A 27,985-nucleotide genomic window follows, 5' to 3' on the forward strand; every position below is an offset into this window, starting at 1 on the left:
GCGGCCGATGCCCGCGGCCAAGCCCCGCGGCGTCCCCGACCGAGCCCGCGGCGCTCTCGGCCGCGCCTGCAGTCGACGATCGTGCCGACGGTGCTCGCGGCCGAAGCCGGCGGCCGCCGCACACGATGACGAGCCGGTGAGTCCCCTCTTCCTCTTTTCTTCTTTCCTTCTTTCTTCTTTCTTTTCTTCTTCTTTTCTTTGTTATCCCGAGTCTTCCTCTCCTCCTCTCATTCTTTCTTCTTCTCCCTTCTCCTCCCTTTCCTCTTTCCACTCTGATCTCCTCCCCTTCCCATCTCAAAGAAGAAGAGGAGGCGGCTCGGGAGAGGCCGAGCTTGGGGTCACGCCACGGCCGGCGGCACCCGCGGCTGACTCCTGCGGCCGTGTCTGTGGCCGTGCTCGCAGCCGGTCCGCGGCCTGTACCTGCGGCCGAGCCGAGGCCGGCAGCGTTCACGCTGTTGGCGACGCCCCTGGCCGCGCACGGGTAACCCCCTCCCCTTTCATCTTCTTTGCTTTCATTCTTTCTTTGTTATCCTAAATAAATCAGGAGGAGAAAAGGCAGGGGGCTTACCTAGCTTCCGGGGGGGGGAAGGTACCACGAGCATCTTCTCCGGCGACGGATGTGGGTTCGGCAACCCTTTCTCACAGAAAAGAGGAAGGAAGGAGGAGGGGGTACAGTGAGAGAGAGAGCCCTAGGAATACACAACATCAGGATCTTTAGCTGGGGTGACGTGTCATCCCCAGCTTCCTCCTCGTGAAGGACCTAACAGCTGGGCCCTCCACAGCTTCCTAGCTGTCCCTACCCTAGTCACATCCATCCTTAGGCATAAAGATAGCAGCAATCAAATGGCTGCCAATAATGGGCCCAAATGCTCAATTACAGGCCCAAAAAGGTTTTGGGTTTAAATTGGGCCCGGATATTACACTTATCACTGCTAAAGTGATAAGTCTTATCCTTATCTTTTCTAAAACATAAAGATTCTTGTTGAACAAAACTAGCAATGATTCTCAATACATGCCACTTATACGTGTGGTCTTTTATCACAATTGCTAGTAACTTTGCGGCCAAATAAAATTCTATGATAGCATTTATCCGATTACATTACCTATGAATCCTTTTTGATTCAACCGGTCAATTGCCTAGTTGGGTCATATACGCAGCCTGGATTGAGATTGGGTTCAAAAATCATGTCTAGCTAGGCCTGGATTAGAATTTAGGACCTAATTCTAGACTTGATTAAACTCCGGCTTCTCATATCAATTGACAATCCTAAATTCTGGACTTGGTTGGAAAGGTAGAATTTAGGATTATCTATTGCTTTGAGAAGCTCGAGCTCAAATTAAGCTCAAGTCAAGCTTTACTGAAGTTTAATTGGACCATATCTGAACCTAGTTCGCAGGCGTAAAATTAATTTCATAACAAGCTAGAAACTAACCTGGCTCGATCAAGCTCAACTCAAAGTTGAGACTGGAGAGTGAGAAAAAGGATAGCTATAATGGTTTAGTAGTTTATTTTTTCAATTAAGCAGTGATTATAACAAGAAATTGGTGATAAGTGGCATACGTCACAATTATTATTTTAGTAGGCTCTTCACCAAATTTAGAGAGCTAAAACAAAGTGAGGAGAAAATAATTTATAATTTAGCCACAAGAATATAATTAACTGGAAGAACAGCGCTAAAAAGAGTGGGAAGAAAACAACTTATAATTTAGCCAGAAGAATATAATTACAAACGCCGGAAGAACTTAAAGATACCACTCTTCTCACTCTTTTGAGTCTTGCTGTCCTTCGTATTAGACTTCTGGATCTTATCTTTTCTAACGAACACTCTCTTCTTAGGCTTAGACTTTACACTCTCTTGTGACTCGTGCGATGAACACAACATTACAGATCTTTCATCTGTGAGCACTGAAACTGGTTCAGTCATATGACTCTCTCTTCCTTCCGACTTCCCACCCTCTAGCTTCCTCTTCTTGAATGGATTGTTATCGGGCACCATTCCTCGATCTATTTCATGTTCCACAACTTGATGGCGTTCAGATGGTGCAATCAATTTTCCAAGTGCAAGAGCTTCTTTCACATATTTTTTTTGGTCTACAGCAATCTCCTCTAGAACTGCCCACAAATCATAAAAATAGAACAATATTAATTCATAAATGATAGAAAAGTAGTCATACTGTAATAACTCAAAATCTGACCCAAAAAGACTAGCCAGAAATTATTATTTGGATTTCTTAATCCTATATAACTATCCAAAATCTATCCAACAAATAATCAATGTGAAACTAAACACACACTCGTATGGGTCCTCATATGCTCTTCCCGTTTAAACCCTGACATTCTCATCTGGCTACGATTCAAATCTAATCACAAACACCACAATCGGCCCGTGATCAGTCCCAATGGATCCGTACTGCAGTATTTTTTAATCCACATAAATTAGAAGTCGGATCTGCTATGATACTATTTATCACAACCCACAATCTCACCCAAAAAATACCTTTCGTCTAGCTTTTTTGGATGAGGTCCTACTTTGTAACATATACTCTAGCCTATATGTGCATGAAACAGTGTGATGGAGAGAAACTGACAAGCTGGAGAAATTTGCCAGTGCTACTTAGTGTTTTGCATGTTATCATCATACCTGTAACATATTCTTCACTCGCTTGGTTAGCTGAAAAGATGGTGATGCAACTCTCTTGCGTCGATTCCACCTGGGTCTCATTTTTGTCTATGCCATCACAAGCTGCTGCGTTGTTGACAGAAGCTAAACAACTTTCAGCCGCGGAGAGGTAATTAAAAGCTTCCATAGTGACAGGGTTCAAGTGACCTTCAGCAATGGCAGCAGCTATTGATGGTGGGAGGTCTCTTTGACGATTGCGTGGTTAAGAAAAATGCCTCAGCAACATGTCAAGGGAAAGAACCTAATAATACATTCAACAAGCTATACTCGAGGTGATGGTCAAAGGCCTTGAACTTGAAGGTCAATGTTCAAAGATTAAAAATAGGCCTAGTTAATAAAGACATGCATGTTATAGTTATTTTACATAGGATACGGTCCAAGAAGATCTAGGTCTCCATTTAGAGACTGCAGATGCTTCTGCTCCAAAGGCTTCATAGGTTTAAGTGCTTTAGTTTCTACGTCATAACTGCATGAGGTAAAGAATGCAATGCAAAGGTAAGTCTCTAAATTACAGAATATAAATAGGATATTCTGAATGGCATATCTTACATTCGAGCATGGTGAAAAACTGCAACTGTTTTCCAAAAGGAGTCAGAATAATCTTCTGGCATTTGGTATCGTTTGTCAAACTTTAAACTCGACAGAACCTGTAGGTACATCACCAAGAGTGTAATTTGAGAACCAATTGCTCGAGTATTGAAAGGACACATTAAACACTAGTGCATTTTAACAACCTGATATAGACCATTATAGTAGTTAGAGGCCCTTGGTAACTCATACAGAACACAAGGCAATAGTGTAAGAAATTCAGACCAAGTATGGAGAAAAATATCAAAAGAAGTTTTTGTTCAGTAATTCCAATTCTGATTTAGAATTTATCAGAAAAAGCGAAAAATGTAAGGCAAAATAGGAAAAAAACAGTTAATAGAACATATTTGGAACATAAAACTAGTGGGACAATGTTATGTGGTTTCTTTGCCTTATATTTTTATGCAAGTTCTGCCCGATGCACAGCCAATATATGATTAAACAAACGACTGCATAAGTCCTTACTAAACTAAAAATCCAAATCTAATCAAATCTATTCATAAATACTATAATCAGACAATGGTCAAAACTAAATAGACCTATACTGCAATATTTTCTTGTCCACATGGACCATTGGCTGAGCGCATCTTAATACTATTTAAAAGAAGTCAGGATCTCATCAAGTTGCCCAGAAAGTATAATTTGAATTTTTTGGCTTTGTAAAAATATCCATCTCAAGCCGGCAGAATCAAGCGGCAACCTCGGCAGCAGAGGGGGAGGAACAAGGGAACCAATGGTCTCAGCAACATGGAGGGAAAGAGGGGAGTTGGTCCGGCGTCCAGTCAGCACACAGAATGTGACGGAGGGCTGCGAGACAAGGCGGCAATAGGTAAGGGCTGCGGCGGCATCCATCATTTGGGAATCAAGGAGGGAAAGATCAAGGCTGACGGGAGAGAGAGGACGGGAGTCTCGAAACAAGGAAGGGAAAGAAGGTGAAAAAGGAGGAGGCAGAGATTTCGCGCGCCCATGCCGGCATGCAAAAACTGAGGGTCTTGGGCAGTGAATCCCCGCTCACCCCCTCTTCTGGTGGGCGTTCCACGACTGCCTTTTGTTCTGGCAGTCTTCGTAATCGTTGTAACCCCTAAATTAATTCTGTGCAGAGAAAGTAATGTAATTGGAATCTATTTTATTAATGAAACACTAAACGATGACATTATGCCATGATAGTAATGCCTACAAGAATAATGACCTGCATCTTTGTTAGAAACAGCATGTAAATTGACAACAGAAAGGTGCATAATAAACAGAAGCAAGGTTAAAATATATCTTTGTTTCCATCTTACAATCTAAGAAGCATAAATATGTACCAAAAAAAATCTAAGAAGCATAAGTGAGCCAAAAAGCTTACACGATCCAAATTCTTGTACTTGGCGACCAAGGAATAGGCTCGCTTGGTTCCAATGCCTGGAATAGAAGGAAGGAAATCACAGCCAGCTAGGACACACATGCCTGTCAAATATACAAATTTGATCACATCCAATACCAAGAAGCATTAAATATTTAAGAAAAGCTAATTAAGATCTACAACTTAAACCTTTAATTAGTTTGATAAACAAGGTGTTATAAAAAGTTATTAAATGGTTCAGAAAGCAGGGGAAACACATTGGTTTTTGCTGACAAATATTTAAAGTAAGAAGTGCAAAACTACTAAATTAAGTGGATAATGTGAAAAGAAAGTCAAAAAAAGGGGAAAGAATTGCTATAGTTACAAGGAAGCTGAATCTGTAGAATCAAGCACCAGGTTGATCAGCATGTTCATGTTGGCGAGAGCAAATCATAAAGCCCGACCATTTCAATCTCTTTCAGCTTAATAAATACTGGCACTATAAAATGGAAGAGCCAAAAATGACCTAGAAACACAATAATGGGGAACTCACTAGTTTGATCCAACAAACTCCTAAGATTAGGTCACCAGTAATCCATGACTATGTTAGTTCTGTAATGACATGCATACATTATACTTAACTTGAGCTATAGCTTAATGAGTATTGCAAATTTTCACATACTTGGCTTCTCTTGTGACTATTACTCTAATTTATCACATGTACTATTATGGCTAAGAGGCCCTTATTATTATTCCATGCACTTACAGGAAACTTCTTAACGACCAGGCAACCCTAAATCATCAAATGACAGAGATGCTTGAAGAACCAACAACAGGGCGCAATAAAGGTCCACGCATGAAGAGTGAGCCATAATATGTAACCAAAAAATAAAGATCACCAGTATGAGTTCACTTTAGATGAGAAGGCTCCAAAAGTTACATCAGGTGGAGTACTGAATTAGATCCCTGCTGATAACCACTCTATAACAAGTGAATGCAGATCCCCATTTTCACATCTCTGCATTGCAATAGACAATGTGCCACTTAGATCAAACAAAGAACATTATGGTATCCATTACTTTGTCCACCATATCTACATTGCTTGGTCTTCTTATTGATTGATCACCTTTTATATCATTTATAAATCACCAGCTTCTTCGTGGAAAGTACATTATCAAATATTATATGTTTCTCTTGGCCTAATTATTGATGCATAAACCACCACCAGTCAACAGGGAGGCCAATGAAACATCGATGTAGTATTTCAAGGTCTTCACACAATATCTGACACTTTGCTTGGCTTAATGGCTTGGACTGGTTGACAAGATCAATGAAACGTTTATTTTCCCAGTATTTGGATCTATAACAGATATTCAAGGGTATTTTCATGAAGCAATTACAATTTTCAACTAATTGGGCTACGAGATGGCATGAAAAGGTAAGTGCAACCTTCATCATCATGTAACTAATTACATCAAATAAACAGTGATCACTGACAGAACACAAACTTTGGTTGGTTCTTTGAGTTGGGCCTATCTACCATGTTGAGGAGAGTAGTTTGATGCATAGTTTACAAATCCAATTGTAACCACACATTCTCCTCTTTGCTTCATTTGTACTATGCAAAATGTCCAAAAGGCTATAAATGGTTATTCAAGACAAAAGTAGTTTCATCTTTTGCCTCGTGTACGACACAAACTAGCTTGTCAGAGACGGACAAGATAACCTACAAGCAACTGTTAATGTGATGCTTGATCACTCATGAACATGACTAATTCACTAATAGATTTCGATTCTTTTAACAGTGATTATTATCAAATCACTAGATAGAAGCACTTCATGTTAAATTGCCCAATTTAGTCAAAGCATCCCTGAATGCTGTAGAAGTAAAATTCACCTGTGAACAATTCTTTATCGAAATTCATAAAGGAAAGTCCTCCACAGACAGTGGTGAAAACCCTATCCATCAAAAATTCTTCACCATTTCCATACCGGTCCATTTTAAAAATAATCTACAATAATAGAAGCTGATATTAGATGTGCTTGAGAATGTCCCTAGAAGTAAGAATTGAAGTAGATATCATATTAAAATATCTCACGTCTTTGCAACCATACGCTATCAGGTCACTATCTTCTGTTATTACAGCTGCAATGCCCCCTTGACCATCATCAAGTGCCGACAAGTATGCTAACTGTGCATCAGCCTCATATGGAGAAACTATGAATTCAACACTTTCTGATCTCAAAATCTGAGAAGTAAATACTAAGATTTTAGAATCTCAAAAGTAGCAAACCAGTGAGCAAAAGATTTGCTGGGAGATTTACCTGAATAAGTTGATGTGCCATGGATGGAGTAATGCGCACTGCTTTCTAGAAAAGAAATAGCAAAGCAAGTTATTAGGGACAGATCAACAACAGACATTATTTGTTGAAGTGATGCTTGGGGGGGAACAGTATTCTACATCATTAGATAAGCAGCAATCAGGGCAGGGAAACTAAAACTAGAAGAATTTAGTGAAAATGATAAATGTACAAGGATCTTCAATTGTGGTTGTGGCCTTCATCAACCATATTATCATTTGAACCTGTCCTGTCTTGTGACTATTTGTTTAAACGAAAATTAAAAAAAAAAAACAATGAATCATGCTGATCCAACTAACATAAAGTACATGGGCATCCACAGTGTAGCGCTGTATAATCCAACTAATCCTTTATACATTATCCGAATAACTCTTTTTCCGACTGCTTTATGTTTCAAGTTCTCTAAGAAGTAGTTTACTTTTAAAAAAATATAATTAAATATTTTATTGACATAACTGGTAAAGCTTGAAAATTTAGAATGCATGTCACGGCATTTCAGAAACATTCCAACAAGTGCAGATATGCATATTAACTGTTGAATCTGATGCATATTAGATTATCATTTTATGGTGAACCCCTCACCCCAGTCAATCTTCCATTGTATCCATTATATCTCATTACCATTGAAAGTTTCATTTTTAGATTACCTATAAATTGTTATCTTTACTATTCTTGGACTGTAGAGTTGTAGATTACTTATCTTGATTATCTAATTTTTCTTTAATTTTGTTCAAGCTTTGGAACTCACATCAGTTCCATGAACATATGTAAGAAAATTAACTCAGCAGGCATGCATTGCATGCTGAAATTTCAGAGGAGTCTTCTGCCCTCAGGTTATTGATCAGAATGGATTTCCTTTCAAAGTGCAATGGATATTACAATGCTTAATCCTTAACCTGCAGTTCAGAATTCATGCAGTACCTTTTCAGGAATATAGGTGTTTCATGTTTTCTGCTTTGATCAAGAAAAGGAAACCTTTTCCTGCTTTCAGCTTAAATTTGAATTTCAAATTTGAATGGGAATAGGGCTTTTTCCCGCATGAATGCATTTGGGGAGGGAGGGTTACGTTACTTTGAAGAATTCGACAGCAGCACTGACATTCCCTTCCTTGAGCTTCTCCTTTGCCAGCATAAGGTTGCTTTCCCTTCGCCTGAATTAGTTAAAAACCCAAATAAAGAATTATTCCAGTGCATCCTGATAGAGTTTAACTGGCAAACACACCGAGAAAAGAGCATTTTTTTACTTTAAGAAAACCATAAGGAAGAGAAGAGCAGCTGACAAATTACAAAGAATCAGTAGATATAATAATAAAACTGCCAAAATTTTGGCCTTGATCACTGTATATCCTTTACTTGGATAAGCTGTTCAAATCAGAGCTAAATTAAAAGAATCCAGTTGTTACAAACCAAACCAATTCGCTATGCATTTCCATTCATGAAAAATTGAAAATTGATGTACACAATCATGAATTTCTAACAGCTTCTCCTAATCCTTCACTTTTGTAAATTTTTCCCTGATATTTTCCCTTCCCGTTCTCTTCACAGAACATCTCCCAGTTGTTTAAACATGACGAAACGCCATCATCAATATACAAGCAAGTTAAAATATTAGCTTTGAAAAAAAAAACAAATCATTCAACAAGTGTGAAATTTTAACCTGAAACCAGGAAAGGCAATGAGTAATGAGTCTACTAAGCAACGAACCCTGAATTAAGAATGATCAACAGCCCCATTTTCGAGCAACATTCTTTGCAGAAAAAGAATCATATTGCTAGTCAAGAAACAAAGAAAGTGGGATTACGGAAAGGAAATTAGAAACGGTGCGACTTACCTGTGGCGCTCATGCTCCGTCGCAGACTTGCAGGGGATGCTGCAGCCATCAAATACAACTACCGGTATGACACTATAATGCCGAAGCAGATTGATGCGGTGCATAAAATACTTTAAATGGCGCTTTGCAGCATCGGTCCGTGAGTTGAGGCAGAGCTCCATGCTGCATGAATAAGCTACCCAAAACATATGCTAATTGATCAAAATTCTGACTTTTATCTAAATTCCTTTTCTAAAAATTAAAAAAAAAAAAAAAAAAGCTCACCTCCTTTGTGAAGCCATGAATAAGCATCTATCCCGACCTACCAATAAAAATAAAATAAAATCATACAATACGATACAAGGAAGGAAACTACAAAAAATCCGAGGCGAAACAAACAATATGTGAAGGGAGAATGAATGGGAAATGGGGTGTTTATGAAAAAGAAGAAAAAGAAGAAGAAATCTACACGTTTGCCGGAATATCTTTTAATGTGGATGGGCTCGATGAAGGGCTTCAAGAATCTGAGGAGATTTTGGATGCCCATATCTCGGATCGTTTAATTTTTTTTTTTTTTTTTTTTTGCCCTTTTGGGTGGGGGTTGAGGGAAGGCCCGCGGCGACGGCGGAAGAGGTCAAGAGGAGGAGAAGGGAGGTCAGAAATGGAATATAAAAAAAAGCGGGACTCAAGGTGTCCCCCGCCCGATCTTTTCGAAATTTTGGACATCGCATGCCCATCCCGCGTTTTTTTTTATTTTTATACCGTGCAAGGGTGGTCAGAAATTGGACCCTCGGCTCCAAGTGGCTCTAATTAGGCCCAAGCCCAGATCCCACCCATAAACAATATGGCCTGGGGTCAGCTGACTTCCAGTTCGGATACATTAAACTTCCTCACCGCCTCTTCTTAAATCTTGCCGCATAGGGGTGTTTTCAAAAATAAAAGAAGGAAGCCAAGTGAACTGGAGCCAAATATTCTGGGGGGGTTTAATTTAATTGTAGAAATAGTAGAATAACTAATTCTACGGGATATCCATTTCATGAAAATAAGAAGTTCCTCTTGCAACGTGGCATGGAACATCGATATAACTCGAATGATTTATGCAACATACATAAGAGTAAGTTTGTCTCAAAAACAGAGATTGAACTTCGTCCCTGCGCCATGATGGGACACTCTAAAACATTTTCCGTTAGATCTTTGTTGAAGGACTTTTGCCTTATGTTCGTCCATGTCTAGTTGAGTGGGACCTTTTTTTCAAGTTAATGCCTAACCTAGTGGTTGTATCGGTCCAGATAGAATAGTTTCTATGCATGTGTTATTGCATGGATAAAATTTCCATATATCCTCTGGCATTTTGTTTCTTAATTTAACAAAAAAAACTTCCATCATTATATTAAAATAATCGGAAATAGGATGGTGACCTATGTTTTAAGCTTGGAAACTATACCATGTTTATTTCAAAGAGTCAATGAAACAAGCAGAGTCGAGAACCGAAACAGCAAACCGTGATAACATCAGCAACACCAGCAATGCACAGAACGACAACAAAGAACCTCAACCCAGGAAGGACTAAAGCAATGATCCAGATATCTAAGCCTGCAATTTCTATTAGGCAATCCTGCAGCATAATTACCAACATACACATATATAAAGTGCGATATGTCTTACTAGCATTATGACAAGAAGACAAGGTGAGATCAGCATCATTCTACACCTTCCGAAATCCGAATGCGAACATCAATAGAGTTCTTCCCAGCCGAGTAACTAATTGCATGGGGAACAAAAAGGAAACTTTCTGCAGGAGAAGCCACCTTCAAGTCCCTAATGTTCTTGGGCGAAGCTCTGAAACGGAGCTCGCTTCTCTCTCCCTTCACCGTGATGTTATACCCCAAGTTCGACTCTCTGGACCCTGGTCTTATACAAGCGATTGAAAGAGAACTCCCATGAGGCACGTTGGCTGCATTGAGTAGGAGAAAGATGCGGCCATCCGTCCCATGGAGAACATAAAATGGCTCTTCTTGCTGGAGAAAGACACTGAAGGAGAGATTATAAGAGAAAAAGAACTGAGGGGTGGTGGAGTGATGTTCATTCCAGATGTGGTCCGAGAGGAGTGCAGCGGGGCCTCGAAAGGTGCAGCTGGAGATGGGGCAGGAGCAGGGGGCAAATAGGCAGGACGACTCGTGGTCGTGGGTGTCTTTCTGGATGTACGGGATGGTCGCTCGGCAGCCAAATGTCGAATGGGGGCGGGGGATCTTCATGGCTTCAATGACGGCCTCTAGAGCCCGGCATCGGCTCCGGCCGGTGGGTAAGGAGCAGACATGGCACTTTAGATCCATCTATAGATTAGCCAGATCTTCGACAAGTAGATTAGAGTTTTTTTTTTAAAAAAAAAGGGAAAAGTAAAAATAATACCTGGAAGACAGGGGGGCGCAGGGGTGTGCAGCAGATGGAGCAATCGAAGACGTCCGGGTCCCCATTTGCTGCACTGCCTTTTGTCTTTTGATCTGGCAGGATGTACTCAATTTTGATTTATTGGATATGAAATGCCGTTTTGACCAAAAAAAAAACAAAAAACAAAAAACAAAAAAAAAAAAAAAAACCGAGGACGTCCGGGTCTATGCGGACGCTAATGCTGTTGTTGTCGTTCCCTCCTTCATGCGATTCTTGCTTCACGCGTAGTTTCATACCGTCCATTTTTCCCACTTTCGCCGTCTTTGCTTCCATCTTGGGCTGGTCCTGCGCCTCTATTTTCCTTTTTTTTTTTTGGCTTTGGAGACTTCAACCGTTCGACTTTCTTTATTCTTTCCCGGTGAAAGGACTTCGACTGCGGTTTGACGACTCGGTAGAGCTGCCCCCGCACTAAGTTCAAATGGTTCTCTGCCACGTGTTGCTCGATTCCCGCGCCCCGCAGCCTCTAAGTTCAACGCATATTACCCTTGATTGTGCCGGCAGCTCGCGGGAGGGGAACGAAGTACGGTAAAACTAAAAAACAAGGTGGGATCAACCACTTCCATGGGAAAAAAAAACCAATATTATCCTTCTATTTTTCTTTTATTTGTTATGACTATTTTGTTATTTCTCTCTCTTTGTTTAATAATTGGACGCTTTTTCTAACTTTTTTTGTTAAAAATAAAGTATTTATGTCATAATGCACGATATATTACTATTTTGCATGTGCAATACATGTGAAAGAATGCAGAGATTATATAGAAGAAAAGAGTTTGAGGTGGAGTAAATCGGGAAGAGATTCTTATGGTAATTGTGATGCATGCTCTCTTCTATTAAAAAAAAAAAACAGAATGCAATGCATGCATGGGAGAAATTTCTTATAATGAAAAAAAAATTTGATATCCTTGATATCACTTGTGGCTGGATTCGGTTTCTTATTTATAAGTATTAATACAAGATAAAACTAGATACATGTGACGCAAGGAAAACTTTTTAAAAAATTTTAGAGTTTATTGCATGTATACTCTCCATAATATACAAAATTGTATAAATATTCTCATAAAATGATCCTTATATAATATTTATTTTGCCTGTGTAACATTTTTTTTATATATGCACCAATACTATCTAACGATGTTAAAAAATAAACGATTTAAATTTAAAATGACTGAAATATCCTTACAACTAGATGAACAAAAAGAAAACTTTATAAAAATATACACATGCAAAAAGCAACTTTGTAAAAGTATTCACACAATTACGCATATTTAGAAGGGCATACGCTTTAAAAAAATAAATTAAGTGAAAATAATTCAGTTATTCTTAATAAAAAAGATGGCAAAAAAGGATTAATATTATCATGTTACATGATTTTATTTTAATATCAATTCTTATAAAATAAATCATATTCTTTTTACGAAATTCTAGCCTTAAAAACAAATAACTTAACATTTATAAATTACTAAAAAGTACATTTATAAATTACTAAAAAGTATTTTACTAATCTAAACATCTATAATTAATTTAAATTTGATATGCTTTAATCTTTTAAAAATAATGAAGAATATATAGATATCATAGATTCAATAATGATAATTATATCAAAATCAAATAGAGAATAAAATTACTAAAATGATCACCTAATATTTCAACTTGAACGAGTCATGATCTTAAAAAAGAAAATAGACAATGTAGCTCAATCTTTCTTTTATTTATCGATCCAACTAAATCATAAAAGACTAATCAAGTTTCAGCCGAGTTTTGTTTTTTGTTTTTTATTAAATTTTTTGAATGCATACCCTTCTAAATATGAAAAATTAGGTGAATATCCTCAAAAAGTTGCTATTTGAGTATATACACTTATAACTTTTTTTTTTGCATACCTATCCATTTCAATCATTTTAGTTTTAAGTAGTTTATTTTTTAATGGCATTAAATGGCACGAGTACATATGCAAAAAAGAAAAAAAAGAAATACATGCAAATAATAATTTTATGAATATATTTATACAATTTCATATATGCAGGAGGGTATACATGCAAAAATTCCAAAACCTTATAAAAATAGTATATAAGAGTTTAACCTCTCTTGTGGCAGGGTTTACGTACATTGAGCAATAGAAAATTTTACTTAAGCTTCAGCCTAGCTAAACTTTTATGGTTAAATTTGGAATTCACAAAGAAATACATGATGATAATTTTATAAATCCCAAAACTCTACGGGGGTCTCAAAGTTTGTCATGAATTGAACTCTGCCTCATAGATGTAATTCATGCACTCTCTGTAGAAGATGAGTGCTAGACGCATTAAATAGACAAATAGAAATACAAATATTTTGATATTCATGTTTGACCCATGATCACTTCCTACACAATAAATAATAAATAACATTACCGTATTATTATGGTTAGTTGATGTATACTCACCTTCACAAATAAAAAAGAAATCCATTCCACATTTCTCTCTTTCTAGAGTAAACCAAGATATACATGAATATCTGAAACTCTGCTCATCTAATTTGTGATCAGCTACTGGCAAACCTCATTACTACCAGCTCTTGCATTTCAAATACAACAGTGGACATTGGGCTGCTGTACTCATTTAACAAGAATCCAGCCCAACCCACCGTTACAAAATAGCATATGCAAAGCTTGGATATGGCAATGGCTCCGTCGCCCTGGAGAACAAAAAATGGCTCCGTTGGCTTCAAGTTAACTTTAAAGGGCTGACCATAGCAGAATCTCTTAGAAGACTTGCTATGTTTGCTACTAAAATGCGCTGATAGCATTACTGTGGACCCACTGAACGTGCAATCAGAAACAGGACAGTAGCATGGTGCATAAATACATGTTTCTTCATGATGATCTCTCAAAGTGTAGTTGATAGTTCTCCTGCAGCCATATTTGGCATGACGGCAAGAAATTTTGATAGACTCAATGATTTTCTCGAGTGCTAGATTGCGGCTGAAGCTGATTTCACGGGAGCTGAGGTAGCATTTATGATCAAGCTTGGACCAGCAAGAACAGCATGCAACATGCCCATTTGAACACCGAAGACTAAGGCCCTGTTTGGGAGAGCTTTTGGAGGGCCAAAAAGTACTTTCTGGTCCTCCAAAAGTACTTTTAGGTAAAAAAGAGTATTTGGTAAAATTTTGGAAAAGCTATTTCAGATTTTGCGGGAAGCTGAAAACAGCTTTTTGGCAGAAGCTCTATTTTGGAGCTTTCCGAAAACGTTGTTTTCAGCTTTGTCAAGAAGCTGTATTTTTAACCAAAATATCCCCATTTAAAAGTTTATTTTTCCTCCCAAAAATCTCCATCCCACCGCCTCTTCCTCTCTCACCATCCCCCCTCTCTCTCTCTCCCTCTCTATCTCCTACTTCTCCTCAATGCTGCTGGCCCTCCTCCTTTTTTTTTTTTTGGGAGGCAGCCCGTGGCTGCGCAGCCACCCGTGGCCGTGCTCCCCAGCCACCGCTACGACCCACCAGAACAAAAAAAAAGAGGAAGGAGCGGCCATGGCCGCCGCCGCGGCCCGCCGTCCCGGCCTCCTCCCGAGCCCCCCTCCCCCGCGGCCCACCGTCCCGGCCCCCTCCCGAGCCCCCCTCCCCCCGCGGTCGCCGCGGCCCCCCGTCCCGGCCTCCTCCCGAGCCCCCCTCCCCCCACGGTCGCCGGGGCCCGCCGTCCCACTCCCCTCCCGGGCCTCCTCCCGCGGCCGCCGCGGCCCGGCCCTCTTCCGGCGCCACCGGCCTCGCGGGAGAAGAAAGGAGGAGGAAAAAGAGGAAGGAGGGAGAAGAAGAGAAGAAAAAAGAAAGGGAAAGAAAAAGAAGAAAAAGGAAAGAAAAAAAAGGAAGAAAAAAAAAGAAAAAGAAAATAAAGAAAAAGAAAATAAAGAAAATAAATAAATATGTATATAAATGAACAAAAAAATAAATAAATAAATAAATAAAAATATTAGTAATTATTTAACTAATTTTTTTCATCTTGCTAGAAAATTTGTTAGAGAAATAAATAGTCATCAAAAGAGTGAAAAATTAATTTATACTAATAATTATAATATTTTATACATTTATTATTGTATTATACTATGAATATAATATAATATAATATTATTTTATGTTAAATAATTTAATATTATATTAAATTATTATCCTATAGTATACATACTATATTATAAAAATATAATATTATATTACATTAATATTATACTATATCATATATTTATGTATTAATATATATTATATTTTATTATGCACTATTGTATAATACTAGTAATGTTCTTTATGGTCATTTTGTCATACAAAAGTACTTTCTCAGTTTGTTTACAAAACAAATGTTAAAGCGCCACAGCACTTTAGAAATGTAGTAACCAAACAGCAAACAGCTTTTTATAAAAGCTCTACTTCCAACAGCTCTACTTCGAACAGCTCTACTTCCAACAGCTTCCCCAAACTGGGCCTAAAAACATCAGTTGGGACATCCAACACATGTCCAGAAGAAATCATAAATGAGAATTATATCATAAATAAATACTGGAGTCAGACACAGGTATCTTTCGCTGAAGGAGAAGCCACCACAGTGGTCGAGTGGCTTGCTTGATGGGAGAGACACGGTAAACTAAGATAAGGAGCGATCGTTGAAAGGAGCGATAATTTTGAAATGCTTCTTTTCTTTTTTGAACTTTGGCCTTATATTCGTCCATGTCTAGTTGAGTACGTGCAGGGACCTTTCTTGCAAGTTCATGCCTAACCTAGTGGCTGTATCGGTCCAGATAGAATAGGTTCTATGCATGTGTTATTGCATGGATAAAATTTCCATATATCCTCTGTCATTTTGTTTCTTAATTTAACAAAAAAATCTTCCATCATTATATTAAAATAATCGGAAATAGGATGGTGACCTATGTTTTAGGCTAGGAAACGAAACCATGTTTATTTCAAAGAGTCAATGAAACGGGCAGAGTCGAGAACCGAAACAGCAAACTGTGATAACATCAGCAACACCAGCAATGCACAGAAAGACAACAAAGAACCTCAAAGCAGAACCACAGCAAGTGGTGCCGGATAAATGGGAGCATAAGACAGGCCGCCAAAGGTGCCACGCTGCACAAAAAAACGTACACAGCGTGAACCACTCAACCCAGGAAGGACTAAAGTAATGATCCAGATAATTAAGCCTGAAATTTCTATTAGGCAATCCTGCAGCATAATTACCAACATCCACATATATAAAGTGCCGATTTGTCTTACTAGCATTATGACAAAAAGACAAGGTGAGATCAGCATCATTAATCTACACCTTCCGAATGCAAACATCAATAGAGATCTTCCCAGCCGAGTCACTAATTGCATGGGGAACAAAGAGGAAACTTTCTGCAGGAGAAGCCACCTTCAAGTCCCTAATGTTCCTGGGCGAAGCTCTGAGACGGAGCTCGCTTCTCTCTCCCTTCACCGTGATGTCATACCCCAAGTTCAACTCTCTGGACCCTGGTCTTATACAAGCGATTGAGAGAGAACTCCCATGAGGCACATTGGCTGCATTGAGTAGGAGAAAGATGCGGCCATCCATCCCACGGAGAACATGAAATGGCTCTTCTTGCTGGAGAAAGACACTGAAGGTGGTATCATAACAGAAAAATATCCGACGGGTGACGGGATGTTTATCAAAGATGTGGTCCGAGAGGAGTGCAGCGGGGCCTCGAAAGGTGCAGCTGGAGATGGGGCAGGAGCAGGGGGCAAATAGGCAGGACGACTCGTGGTCGTGGGTGTCTTTCTGGGTGTAGGGGATGGTCGCTCGGCAGCCAAATGTCGAATGGGGGCAGGGGATCTTCATGGCTTCAATGACGGCCTCTAGAGCCCGGCATCGGCTCTGGCCGGTGGGTAAGGAGCAGACATGGCACTTCTGCAGCTTCGCACAGCATAAGTAGCATGCCACGTGTCCATTATGGCACTATCGCATAAGAAAACCAATTAAGTTGTTTTTGTATAATGCGAAGGCAGGAGAAAAAGTAGACCAAAAAAAAAAAACAGCCAGTGAAAAAAATAGACAAAAAAACCAAATTATTGTAAGTAGTCTCTTACTGTAGCAAAACACACAGGCCCTAAAATTATTCAATCAGGCTGGACGAAGACTAAAAAAAATGGATTATTTGCCAAGAAGCTCAAAAGAAAGTCGAATGATTAATTAAGAAAAATGAGGCAAATATATGTTTGAGTTACTGGTTATTCATATAGCGATTCATGCGCATAGAAGCATCGAGATAAACAACAATTATTGCAATAAAACAGTCGTCTACAGCATCAGACAACATCGTCGACCCTTAAAACATTACCTCAATAACAAACTCAGTAATTATCTGAAAGAAATCTTGAGTAGCCTGCCTGGTTAAGAATAAGTAGCTGCAGAGTCATTAGACTGGTGAAATGTTCGCCAATGAGTCGAAACACTTTACAAGAAGGTATGTGCACAATCTCATCAAGAATTTCTGGCTTGGAGGACAACATCTTAAATGCACACCTTTCATACATGAGAGAGAATGACTCCACTCCCCAATAAAGTGTAAAACAGAATAGAGGCAAATCCTATTAATCTTTCTAAGTCCCACCATTGCTCCAATTGTTGCTATCGAAGATTTAGCAGGCATCCTCTATGCTTAGAGAGTTCAGAACCAATAAAAATATCCAGTGCAATCACCTGCCATCCGCTGTCTATTTCTATTGGTTGAAACAGCATGATATGGGTGTAGGCGGGGTTCTCCATCTCGATACCCATACATATATCATTCTATTACAATATCAGTATGCCTCATATGGGTTAGTACGGCACACCCAAGTGTTAAAACATCTTCCATACTCACTCTCCCGCTGCATACCAATATAGCACAGTCGGTACGTATGGGAACAGACCGGTATGGCAAACCAAACCTTGGGTGTAGATGAACTGATACGGTTCTATTACATTATTCAATGTAATAGGATATCACGACTCAAAAGTCTCTTAAGGCTTAAAAAAGAAAAAGCTAGTAGCTTCCAAAATTTTATTTGGCCAAGTAGCAGCATCATAAAATTTTCTTCAGCACAACGGACTAGTTTCCTGAAACAGCGCTATGTAGGCATGAAAAGCTAAAAAGGCAACTTGTGTTACTTAGCCTGGCAGGAAGTAGATTTATAAAAATGTCTCAAAGTTAGATTTCACAAATAGGAGTTAAGCTTTAACAAAAAGTCCAGTTTCTGATGCAGATCTCATCAAACCGTGTACTGTGTTGCTGATGCAGATCATACATTGTAACGGTATTTAGCAAAGTTCAAATTTGCAAACAAACTTTAGTTTTCATGCAGAATTTTCTCTTCGAAATCAAACTCTGCATAATGCTTGACGTAACAAATTTTGCAAAGTCGAATTTAGTAGTCTGGACTTTAGAACTGTATGAGCTTGTCGAGGTTATGTTTTGGACACCTAGGACGATTGTACAACTTAAGATTGCACAAATATATGCTGTGCGAATGAGAAGTAGATTAGGGTTTTTTTTTCAAAAAAAAGGAAAAAGTAAAAATAATACCTGGAAGACAGGGGGAAGCAAGGGTGTGAAGCAGATGGAGCAATCGAGGACGGCCGGGTCTATGCTGACGCTAATGCTCTCGTTGTTGTTCCCTCCTTCATGCAATTCTTGCCTCACTTGTGGTTCTATACCGTCCATTTTTCCTACTTCCGCTGCCTTTCCTTCCATCTTTGGCTGGTCCTGCACCTCTATTTTCTTTTTTTTTTTGGTTTTGGAGACTTCAATCGTTCGACTTTCTTTATTCTTCTCCGGTGAAAGCGCTTCGACTTCGGTTTGACGACTCGGTAGAGCTGCGCCCGCACTAAAATCAAATGGTTCTCTGCCACGTGTTGCACGAAGCACTCGATTCCCGCGCCCCGCAGCCTTCATCATGCCGGGATTCGGATCTCGTTGGCTGCCGCCGGCTCGCAGGGGGGGGAACGAAGTACGGTAAAACTAAAGAAAGAAGGTAGGGCTAGCCAGTTCACGGGAGGGAAAAGCCAACGTCATCCTTCTATTTTTCTTTTATTTTATATGACTATTTTGTTATTTTTCCTCTCTTTGTTTAATAATTGGATGCTTTTTCTAACTTTTTTTTTAAAAAAATAAAGTATTTATGTCATAATGCACGATATAATACTATTTAGTATGTGCAATACATGTGAAAGAATGCAGAGATTCTACAATTTATTGTAATAAAAGAGTTTGAGATGGAGTAAATCGGGAAGAGATACTTATGGTAATTGTGATGCATGCTCTCTTCTATGAAAATTAAAAAAAAAAACAAAATGCAATGCATGCATGGGAGAAATTTCTTATAAGGAAAAAAAAAGTGATATCCTTGATATCACTTGTGGCTAGATTCAGTTCCTTGTAGTTATATGTAAGTATTAATATAGGATATAACTAGATACATGCGATACACAGAAAACTTTTTTAGAAACTTTAGGGTTTATTGTATGTATACTCTTCAAAATATACAAAACTGTATAAATATCCTCATATACTACTTATTTTGCGTGTATAATATTTTTTTCTTTCTTTTTTTATATATGCACCCATACTATCCAATGATGTTAAAAAATAAACAATTTAAATTTAAAATGACTAAAATATTCTTACAGTTAGATGTGCAAAAAGAAAACTTTATAAAAAGATATACATGCAGATAGCAACTTTGTAAGAGTATTCGCACAATTACGCATATTTAGAAGGGCATACGCTTAAAAAAAAATTAAGTAAAAATAATTTAATTATTCTTAATAAAAAAAGGTGACAAAAAAATTTAATATTATCATGTTACATGATTTTACGTTAATATCAACTCTTATAGAATAAATCATATTACTTTTATAAAATTTTCGCTTCAAAAACAAATAACTCAATATTTACAAATCACTAAAAAAATATTTGACTCATTTAAATATCTATAATTAATTTAAAAATTGATATGCTTTAATTTTTTAAAAATAATAAAGAATATATAGATGTCATAGATTCAATGATGATAATTATATCAATATCAAATGAAGAACAAAATTACCAAAATGATCACCTAATATTCTAACTTGATCGAGTCATATTCTTAAAAAAGAAAATTGACAAGCGGCCCAATCTTTTTCGAGTTAGCAAGTTTCAGCTGAGTTATGATCTTTTTTTTAATAAATTTTATGAATGCAGTCCCTTCTAAATATGAAAAATTGCACAACTATTCTCAAAAAGTTGCTATTTTGAGTGTATATTCTGATAACTTTTTTTTGCATATTTACCCACAAGGATATTTCAATCATTTTAGTTTTAAGCTGTTTATTTTTTAATGGTATTAGATAGCACGAGTACATATGCAAAAAAAAAGAAATATATATATATATATATATATATATATATATATATATATATATATATATATATATATATATATATATATATATATATGCAAATAAAAATTTTATGAAGGCATTCATGCAATTTCATATATTTAGGAGAATATACATGCAAAAATTTTACAACCTTATAAAAATAATACATAAGAGTTTAACCTCTCTTGTGGCAGGATTTAGGTACATAGAGCAATAGAAAATTTTACTTAAGCTTCAGTCTAGCTAAACTTTTATGGTTAAATTTGGAATTCACAAAGAAATACATGATGATAATTTTATAAATCCCAAAACTCTACCGGGGGTCTCAAAGTTTGTCATGAATTGAACTCTGCCTCATAGATGTAATTCATGCACTCTCTGTACAAGATGAGTGCGAGACTCATTAAATAGACAAAGAGAAACACAAATATTTTGATATTCATGTCTGACCCATGATTACTTCCTACACAATAAAGAATAAATAACATTACTGTATTATTATGGTTAGTTGATGTATACTCATCTTCACAAATAAAAAAGAAATCCATTCCACATTTATCCCTTTCTAGAGTAAACCAAGATACACATGAATATCTGAAACTCTGGTCATCTTATTTGTGATCAGCTACTGGCAAACCTCATTACTACCAGCTCTTGCATTTCAAATACAACAGTGGACATTGGGTTGCTATACTCATTTAACAAGAATCCAGCCCAACCCACCGCTACAAAATAGCATATGCAAAGCTTGGATATGGCAATGGCTCACCCCTCGTAGGCAGAGGCCATCAATCATTTGATTCTGGTACGCAAAAGAATAAAAATCACTACTACAGATGCAAAAAATTCATTAGATTGCAATCACTGCATTCTTGACAACAAAAGATTTAAGCATGTCTGCAGATTTGAAGATGACAGCCGTGATCCCAACAATTAATGAAATGTTAGTTAAAAAAAAAAAAAACCTTGAAGAATGGTGACACCATCAAACAGGATTAAACAGTAAATGACCAGAGTCCCCATGAATCAATGTTGATTTATTATAAACCTGCATGCTGAACCAGCAAAAACATGGTAGGCCACATGCAAAGAATTTATAGAGTGATTCCCAAAGCTTTTCATATACATATGATACATCCCGAAGCTTTTCATATACAAATGACACATCCTTCGAGTTTCACTCATGACCAATATAATACAGCACCAGTTACAGAAATTCAATAGTTTGTCTAAGCTATTTACAACGTTTACAGATAATCTAAACAAATGATGCACAGTTTGAGTTTCACTCTTGAAGACATAATACAACACTAGTTACAGAGATTGAAGAGTTGGTCCAAGCTATTTAAAGTACCAAGAGATGATCTGAAATTAAACATAAGAGGACATGGTTAAATTGGAGCACAAGATTTGATTTCTGGTAGGCCACAGGCACAGAATTTATACAAAGATTCCTGAAGCTTTTCATATACAAATGATACATCCTTCCGAGTTTCACTCATGAAGATATAATACAGCACCAGTTACAGAAATTCAAGAGTTTGTCTAAACTATTTACAACGCTTTCAGATAATGATGCATAGTTCAAGTTTCACTCTTGAAGACATAATACAACACTAGTTACAGAGATTGAAGAGTTGGTCCAAGCTATTTACAGTACCTAGAGATGATCTGAAATTCAACATAAAAGGGCATGGTTAATTTAGAGCACAAGATTTGATTTCTGAATACAAACATCCAGTAGCATTATTCCAGAGGAATAAAAAAAGTCATGGGGAACCAAAAGAAAAGCCTTGGTAGGATGAACCCCCTTCCATTCTTTAATATTTGTTGTGCAAGCCTTTAACAGGACAGAACTTTCCTCACCAGTTGCTGTAAGTTCATAAGAGAAATTGCCCTCTGGGGTGTCTGGTCGAATGCAGGCAATTGAAAGGGCATAACCCATGGCCACATCCCTATTGTTAAGGAGGAGGAAGAGATGACCATCGTCGCCCTGGAGAACAAAAAATGGCTCCATTGGCTTCAAGTTAACTTTAAAGGGCTGACCATAGCAGAATCTCTTAGAAGACTTGCTATGTTTGCTACTAAAATGCGCTGATAGCATTACTGTGGACCCACTGAATGTGCAATCAGAAACAGGACAGTAGCATGGTGCATAAATACATGTTTCTTCATGATGATCTCTCTGAGTGTAGTTGATAGTTCTCCTGCAGCCATATTTGGCATGACGGCAAGAAATTTTGATAGACTCAATGATTTTCTCGAGTGCTAGATTGCGGCTGAAGCTGATTTCACAGGAGCAGAGGTAGCATTTATGATCAAGCTTGGACCAGCAAGAACAGCATGCAACATGCCCATTTGAACACTGAAGATTAAAAACATCAGTTGGGACATCCAACACATGTCCAGAAGAAATCATAAATGAGAATTATATCATAAATAAATACTGGAGTCAGACACAGGTATCTTTCACTGAAGGAGAAGCCACCACAGTGGTCGAGTGGCTTGCTTGATGGGAGAGACATGGTAAACAAGATAAGGAGTGATTGTTGAAAGGAGCGATAATTTTGAAATGCTTCTTTCTTTTTTGGGTTCAGCAATCCTTCTTGGTTGTGCAATGTGTGTGTGTGCTTGTTTTTTTTTGGGTAGGGGGCGCAAGGGTGTAGGTTTCCAGACAAAACAAGTCTTACAGAAAGCCCCTGGTCTACCCTAAGCACTAGGCTTTACATTCCATGGTCTTTCAGCCAATTCAAGTTTCTTCATGGTCCACAATCTTCAAATCCATGATCATCTCAGTAGGATTTGAACACATGACCTCCTTTGAGCAGAGGAGAGGCATAACTTCTTGGTCTAAACCCAATGTCCGAAGTACAATTGCCGTTAAGAACGGTTGACTTTATTGTGATAAATAGACACAGAATAAATACTTGTATGGTTAAAAGAAAATCAGTCAAGAAGTGTATATCAAAGAGAGGAGGGGTGGGGGTTTTGGATTCGAGATTTAATGAAGAGTCCCATCATTACCAATGGTAACTCCCGATGGTCAGTGCCAACCATGATAGTAACTGACACCCCATAGAGAATTACCGACATCATCCTAAGAAACATGATGGAATCTGTTAATTTGTGAACAAAAGCCAATCTGTGCTTCCTTAACCAGTCAATCCCAAAAATATTTAAGTTTTGATTTGAGGGCCTCTAGGCTGTCTAACCATATATAGGCCTACAGGCCAAACAAGACAAAACTGGCGATATCATCAATCACACAAATGTTCATGATTCCAATTTGATCTGCATTTCTTCATTTGTCATTATTGATCATTCAGAGTCAGTTCAGCAAACCTTCTTCTGGTACCAATCTTGTTGGTTTGGTGAGTCTTACTCTTCTCTGTGAGTCACCACATTGTTATTATCTTTTACGTTTCCCAGACCCCACAATTTAGCCTGGAGTACCTGCACTTGATACTTAAACACATGTTGGTAGGACACTTGGACATGCCTCCATAAGAAGAAATTCTTAGATATTAAAAGGTTCTGATGCTTAGACATACACTTGGATCCGACATGCAAATATAAGTCCATATAACATAGGCTATCTTCAGTTATTTGTGACAAACTATGCCGATTCCATACCCATCCACATGTTTGACATCCTTGGAAGTCAGAACCACCTCTCAGAATTCCTTATAGACTCCTTCACCATTACACAAACATCCCTTTTCTATTGAATATCCAACAATTAAAGAAATAAGTTTTCCACTCTCTAAAAAAGAACAAAAGTATCTCATATGACTTGATATGTAAACAGACTGTGTTATAATACAGGTCTGAACTATTCGTAGTGAAATGACAAAATGACATTAAACATGAAGAAGAGTATTTTTGGTCATTTTAGTAGTGCAGCATGTCATCATCACTACATATGCTCAAAACTTGTGATGCATTAAGCACCTTTCAGATTACCAAGTGCTTTTTCCATTGAGTGCATGGATAGAGAGAAAAATATTTTTAGAAATCCAAAAAAAAGCATGTTCAACAATTCCTCTAATAACTGTATTAATAGATATTCCAGCCATAATTCTATCTATCAAAATTATACTATAGTCAGTCTAGATTAAGAAATCATCCTATTACTCATAATCTACAATTTTGATTTGTCTAAAAATCAATTTTTTTTTTTTTTTGACAATTTTTAACTCTGCATCTAGTGGAACAAAACATAAGCTGGTAGAGGTAAGATGCCAAAATTCAAGGTGGGCCATATAAATTGATAATACACAACCTCCAATGTTGATATAAAAACACATAAAAACTAGAAGCTAGGAGGGTGAGCACATATAAATCATACACTAGATCAAATCATTAGATCTTTCCCATTAAAACTATTAATTATGTAATTGCACAATGTATAAGATATGGAAAAAGAAGATGATTCAATGACTAAAAGAACAGCTATGCAAAATAAATTTCCAAGTATGTAATCCATGGCTGATCTCTGAAGTCCCATTTGATGCAAGCTGTGAAGATAATAGTCTAGAAATTCTCATACAAGCTTGACCCTGAATTTGAAAAATACCTGAAGGAGGGTGTGTGAGAGATATACCGATAATAGCTCCTCAGTCTTGGGTGATAGATGAGGCTCTATTGTAGTTCTCCTCTTTATACCAAGGCAGTCCAGAGCCAACCTTATTTTGGTTCAACTTCCTCAAAAATCACCAAAAAATTTATCTTATTCAACATTAAACAGTAGAAGTGACCATTGGAAGCCAATCTTTTAATCTGTCATCTTGTACATGCAATAGACCTATGGACTCAACAACATCCTTGAGCCTCTGGTGTCCCAACATCCTTAGATGTTGAAACCATCTTCAATTAGATTTGACCATAAAATGCGCTTCATGATTTATACCCTCCACCATTTTTTTATTGCAAGCATAAATTTTCCTGAGTTAATTGCCATAAACATTTTCTGGGCCTACCTTTTACAACGCACCAACTCTTAGTTCCATGACAATCCACATTTTGCACACTCAATTCACCATTCCCATAATTATTTGCTTCAATGAATTTTATAATGACTTTAGGTTCTAGTCACAAGTTTTATCCATCTTTTTCCTTCTATTCCAAAACCAAAACCAAATAATCATTCGACACGTGCTCTCAACTTTTTCCAGCTAATTAAGGACTCCTCCTGAAATACAACCAGTCCTAGATTCTCAAATCATCCTAATCTGACCTAAAACATAAGTTTACTTTTATCTACTTGTCCACAATCGTTTGTTGCTAAGATATTTCTACTCAGTACATGCAATCGTCCCATAAATGGCTACAGTTCATGATGAAGACTGACAAGTATAATTAATGGAATGTTAAAGAAAATTGTTAATTCACAACATTGAGGCCCCTAGGCATTACTAATGCACTGTCATAACCATAAAGACCTGGGATTCATAAGCTAATAATAATATTTCAAATACTATTAGATCAGGTTAACTGGAAACATGCACACAGCACGTGACTTTCCTTTAAAACTTAGAACCCTAAAATCTACCCAGAGTTGAAACTACAAATGAAATATATTTCAAACATAGAAGGATCCATACAATAGGATTGTTGAGAACTCCTGAATCTAACTCTTAGATGAAGCATTAACCAACCGCCCTTTGATCCCGCCCACAGGTCCAAATGATGACGGGCACAAAGTAGTCAATTTACCAAAAGAGGATGACAAGCCACTAAAATGCTGCGAATAAGAACAAAAATCCCAAACTCCTCGATTTCCAAACGATAAATCTCTTTTTCCCAATTTCGTTCTTAATAAAAGAAATCATTTAGTCTCAAATTTATCTTAGAATTGATGATTTGATCAATTTCTGTTTTAGGATTAGGAAAAGGGGATCGGGGTAATCTAACCTGCAATAGAGGCGGGCGCAAGGGCTCATAGCAGATGCAGCAATCAAGAACATCAGGATCTATCCTAACGCTAATTCCATCGCCGTTCTCCTTCCCAGAAGATATACCCCCATCTCCTTGCTCCGCCTCCTTCTTCTCCTCTTCTTCCACCTCTCCCCCTTCTCCTCCTTCCTCCTCCCCGGCCGCCACCTCCGCCTCCTCCTCCCCTTCTACCTCATTTCCCATCTCCCTCTTTCCTTTCGTCTTTGATTTCTTGCCCTTTTTGGGACTTCTTCGATCGATCTCCTCCGCTCCTCCGCTCCTCTTCTTCCTCCTCCCGTCACCCATCTCCTCCTCCTCGTCTTCCAACGAGAACCTCGCCATGACCTCAGCCCGTTCGATCGAAATCCTTAACGAAATAAAATGGAGGCCTGAAGGTCTCGCCCTTCTCTTCGTTCTCCGTGGGTGGTTTCGAGTGCTTCGAGCCTTTCACCGGCGAAGCGGAGGGGTATCAGCGCCTCGACGTCCCAGCGGTTAATCATCACACGTAGCCAATAAGCCGTTGAATTAATCACAGCCGTCCAACTTCAATACTTTTCTTGATTGTTTTATATAATATATTAACTAATTTTAGTTTCTTATGGAAGACTAGAAGCAATTTTACCGCGAGAAATTTCTTCATTGTGCTAGTTTAATTGGAAGATGAGAATAATTAGAATGGCTAAATTGAAATTAACAGTTGATGATATGGAAAAGCAGGCAAAGAAGGCCACTTTGAAACAGAGAAGGCATAAATGTTCAAGCATGAAATGGATTACTAAATTTAAGAGGATTTGAGGATATAAGTCTCTTATAATGGATTTCTATGTCTCCAACACTAAAAATAGGGGGAAAAAGTTTAAATTTGCAAATTTTGTGACATGCTTTAATAAAGCTTGGTAATTAGATATCATGGTCAGAAATAATTGGAAGGATGCAGATTAGATTTCATGAGGAAAAATTACCTTTAATAGCAATTAATATTTACAAACTGTATGAAGTGGCTGATAAAATAAATATATTTCTGAAAGTTGGAAAGGTAAAGGAGCAGCCGAAGGATGATCCTGGAGTTGAATGGACCATATGAAATGAACCCGCGCTTGTTCCAATGATCATACCCTAGCTATTGCTTAGCAATCAGAGATTCAGAATTTGAAGTTCTGATGGTGCTTTTACGTCAGAACTCTGAAAACATCTTTTGCTGTCACGTTTAATCTTTTTATCATGTTCAGCCATTCGAATCTCTGCTGGCGAACTGCCAAATCAGATTTGATCTTCGCTGGATGATGTCCTTCACATTAAAAGAGATTAGACTACATAAAGTAGATTACCGGTCATCACCATCCCCATCATATATGGAGTTGCCATTAGCAAAACTTGACTTGAAAAATAATGAAGGGAAAAATTCTCATCAATGGTACGATATATATCACGAGGTAATAAGCAAACAATAACAAA

The 27,985-nt window shown here is 37.8% G+C and overlaps 4 protein-coding genes across 6 annotated transcripts; all 4 read right to left on the reverse strand.

Annotated features, from left to right (window-relative positions):
* Positions 1-1,684: 1,684 nt before the first annotated feature.
* Positions 1,685-9,385, reverse strand: LOC103722980 (exonuclease 1). Its single transcript, XM_008813745.3, has 12 exons — positions 9,233-9,385; positions 9,049-9,085; positions 8,785-8,959; positions 8,026-8,104; positions 6,919-6,963; positions 6,693-6,842; positions 6,491-6,605; positions 4,618-4,718; positions 3,231-3,328; positions 3,055-3,147; positions 2,643-2,866; positions 1,685-2,113 (listed from the first exon to the last, which is right to left on the reverse strand). Exons 1-12 carry the CDS (start codon positions 9,308-9,310, stop codon positions 1,725-1,727), a joined length of 1,584 nt encoding a protein of 527 aa, XP_008811967.2. The 5' UTR covers positions 9,311-9,385; the 3' UTR covers positions 1,685-1,724.
* A 977-nt stretch (positions 9,386-10,362) lies between these two features.
* LOC120111461 (E3 ubiquitin-protein ligase SINA-like 10) lies at positions 10,363-11,484 on the reverse strand. The gene is made up of 3 exons (XM_039128505.1): positions 11,361-11,484; positions 11,173-11,264; positions 10,363-11,096 (listed from the first exon to the last, which is right to left on the reverse strand). Exons 1-3 carry the CDS (start codon positions 11,482-11,484, stop codon positions 10,464-10,466), a joined length of 849 nt encoding a protein of 282 aa, XP_038984433.1. The 3' UTR covers positions 10,363-10,463.
* A 4,912-nt stretch (positions 11,485-16,396) lies between these two features.
* LOC103722993 (putative E3 ubiquitin-protein ligase SINA-like 6) lies at positions 16,397-19,220 on the reverse strand. The gene is made up of 2 exons (XM_008813763.4): positions 18,759-19,220; positions 16,397-17,149 (listed from the first exon to the last, which is right to left on the reverse strand). The coding sequence occupies exons 1-2, from the start codon at positions 19,128-19,130 to the stop codon at positions 16,493-16,495; spliced, it is 1,029 nt and encodes a 342-aa protein (XP_008811985.2). The 5' UTR covers positions 19,131-19,220; the 3' UTR covers positions 16,397-16,492.
* Positions 19,221-21,987: 2,767 nt separating this feature from the next.
* Positions 21,988-27,044, reverse strand: LOC103722981 (putative E3 ubiquitin-protein ligase SINA-like 9). 3 transcript variants are annotated; one of them, XM_008813748.3, is made up of 3 exons: positions 26,510-27,039; positions 22,463-22,961; positions 21,988-22,267 (listed from the first exon to the last, which is right to left on the reverse strand). In XM_008813748.3, the coding sequence occupies exons 1-3, from the start codon at positions 26,870-26,872 to the stop codon at positions 22,257-22,259; spliced, it is 873 nt and encodes a 290-aa protein (XP_008811970.2). In that variant the 5' UTR covers positions 26,873-27,039; the 3' UTR covers positions 21,988-22,256. The 3 variants fall into 3 exon arrangements, with proteins under 3 accessions (XP_008811970.2, XP_008811971.2, XP_008811968.2); XM_008813749.3 differs by having other exon boundaries at positions 21,988-22,589; positions 26,510-27,044; XM_008813746.3 differs by having other exon boundaries at positions 21,988-22,961; positions 26,510-27,038.
* Positions 27,045-27,985: the final 941 nt, after the last annotated feature.

The sequence above is a fragment of the Phoenix dactylifera genome, chromosome 8, assembly GCF_009389715.1.
Source record: "Phoenix dactylifera cultivar Barhee BC4 chromosome 8, palm_55x_up_171113_PBpolish2nd_filt_p, whole genome shotgun sequence".
Lineage (NCBI taxonomy): Eukaryota > Viridiplantae > Streptophyta > Magnoliopsida > Arecales > Arecaceae > Phoenix > Phoenix dactylifera.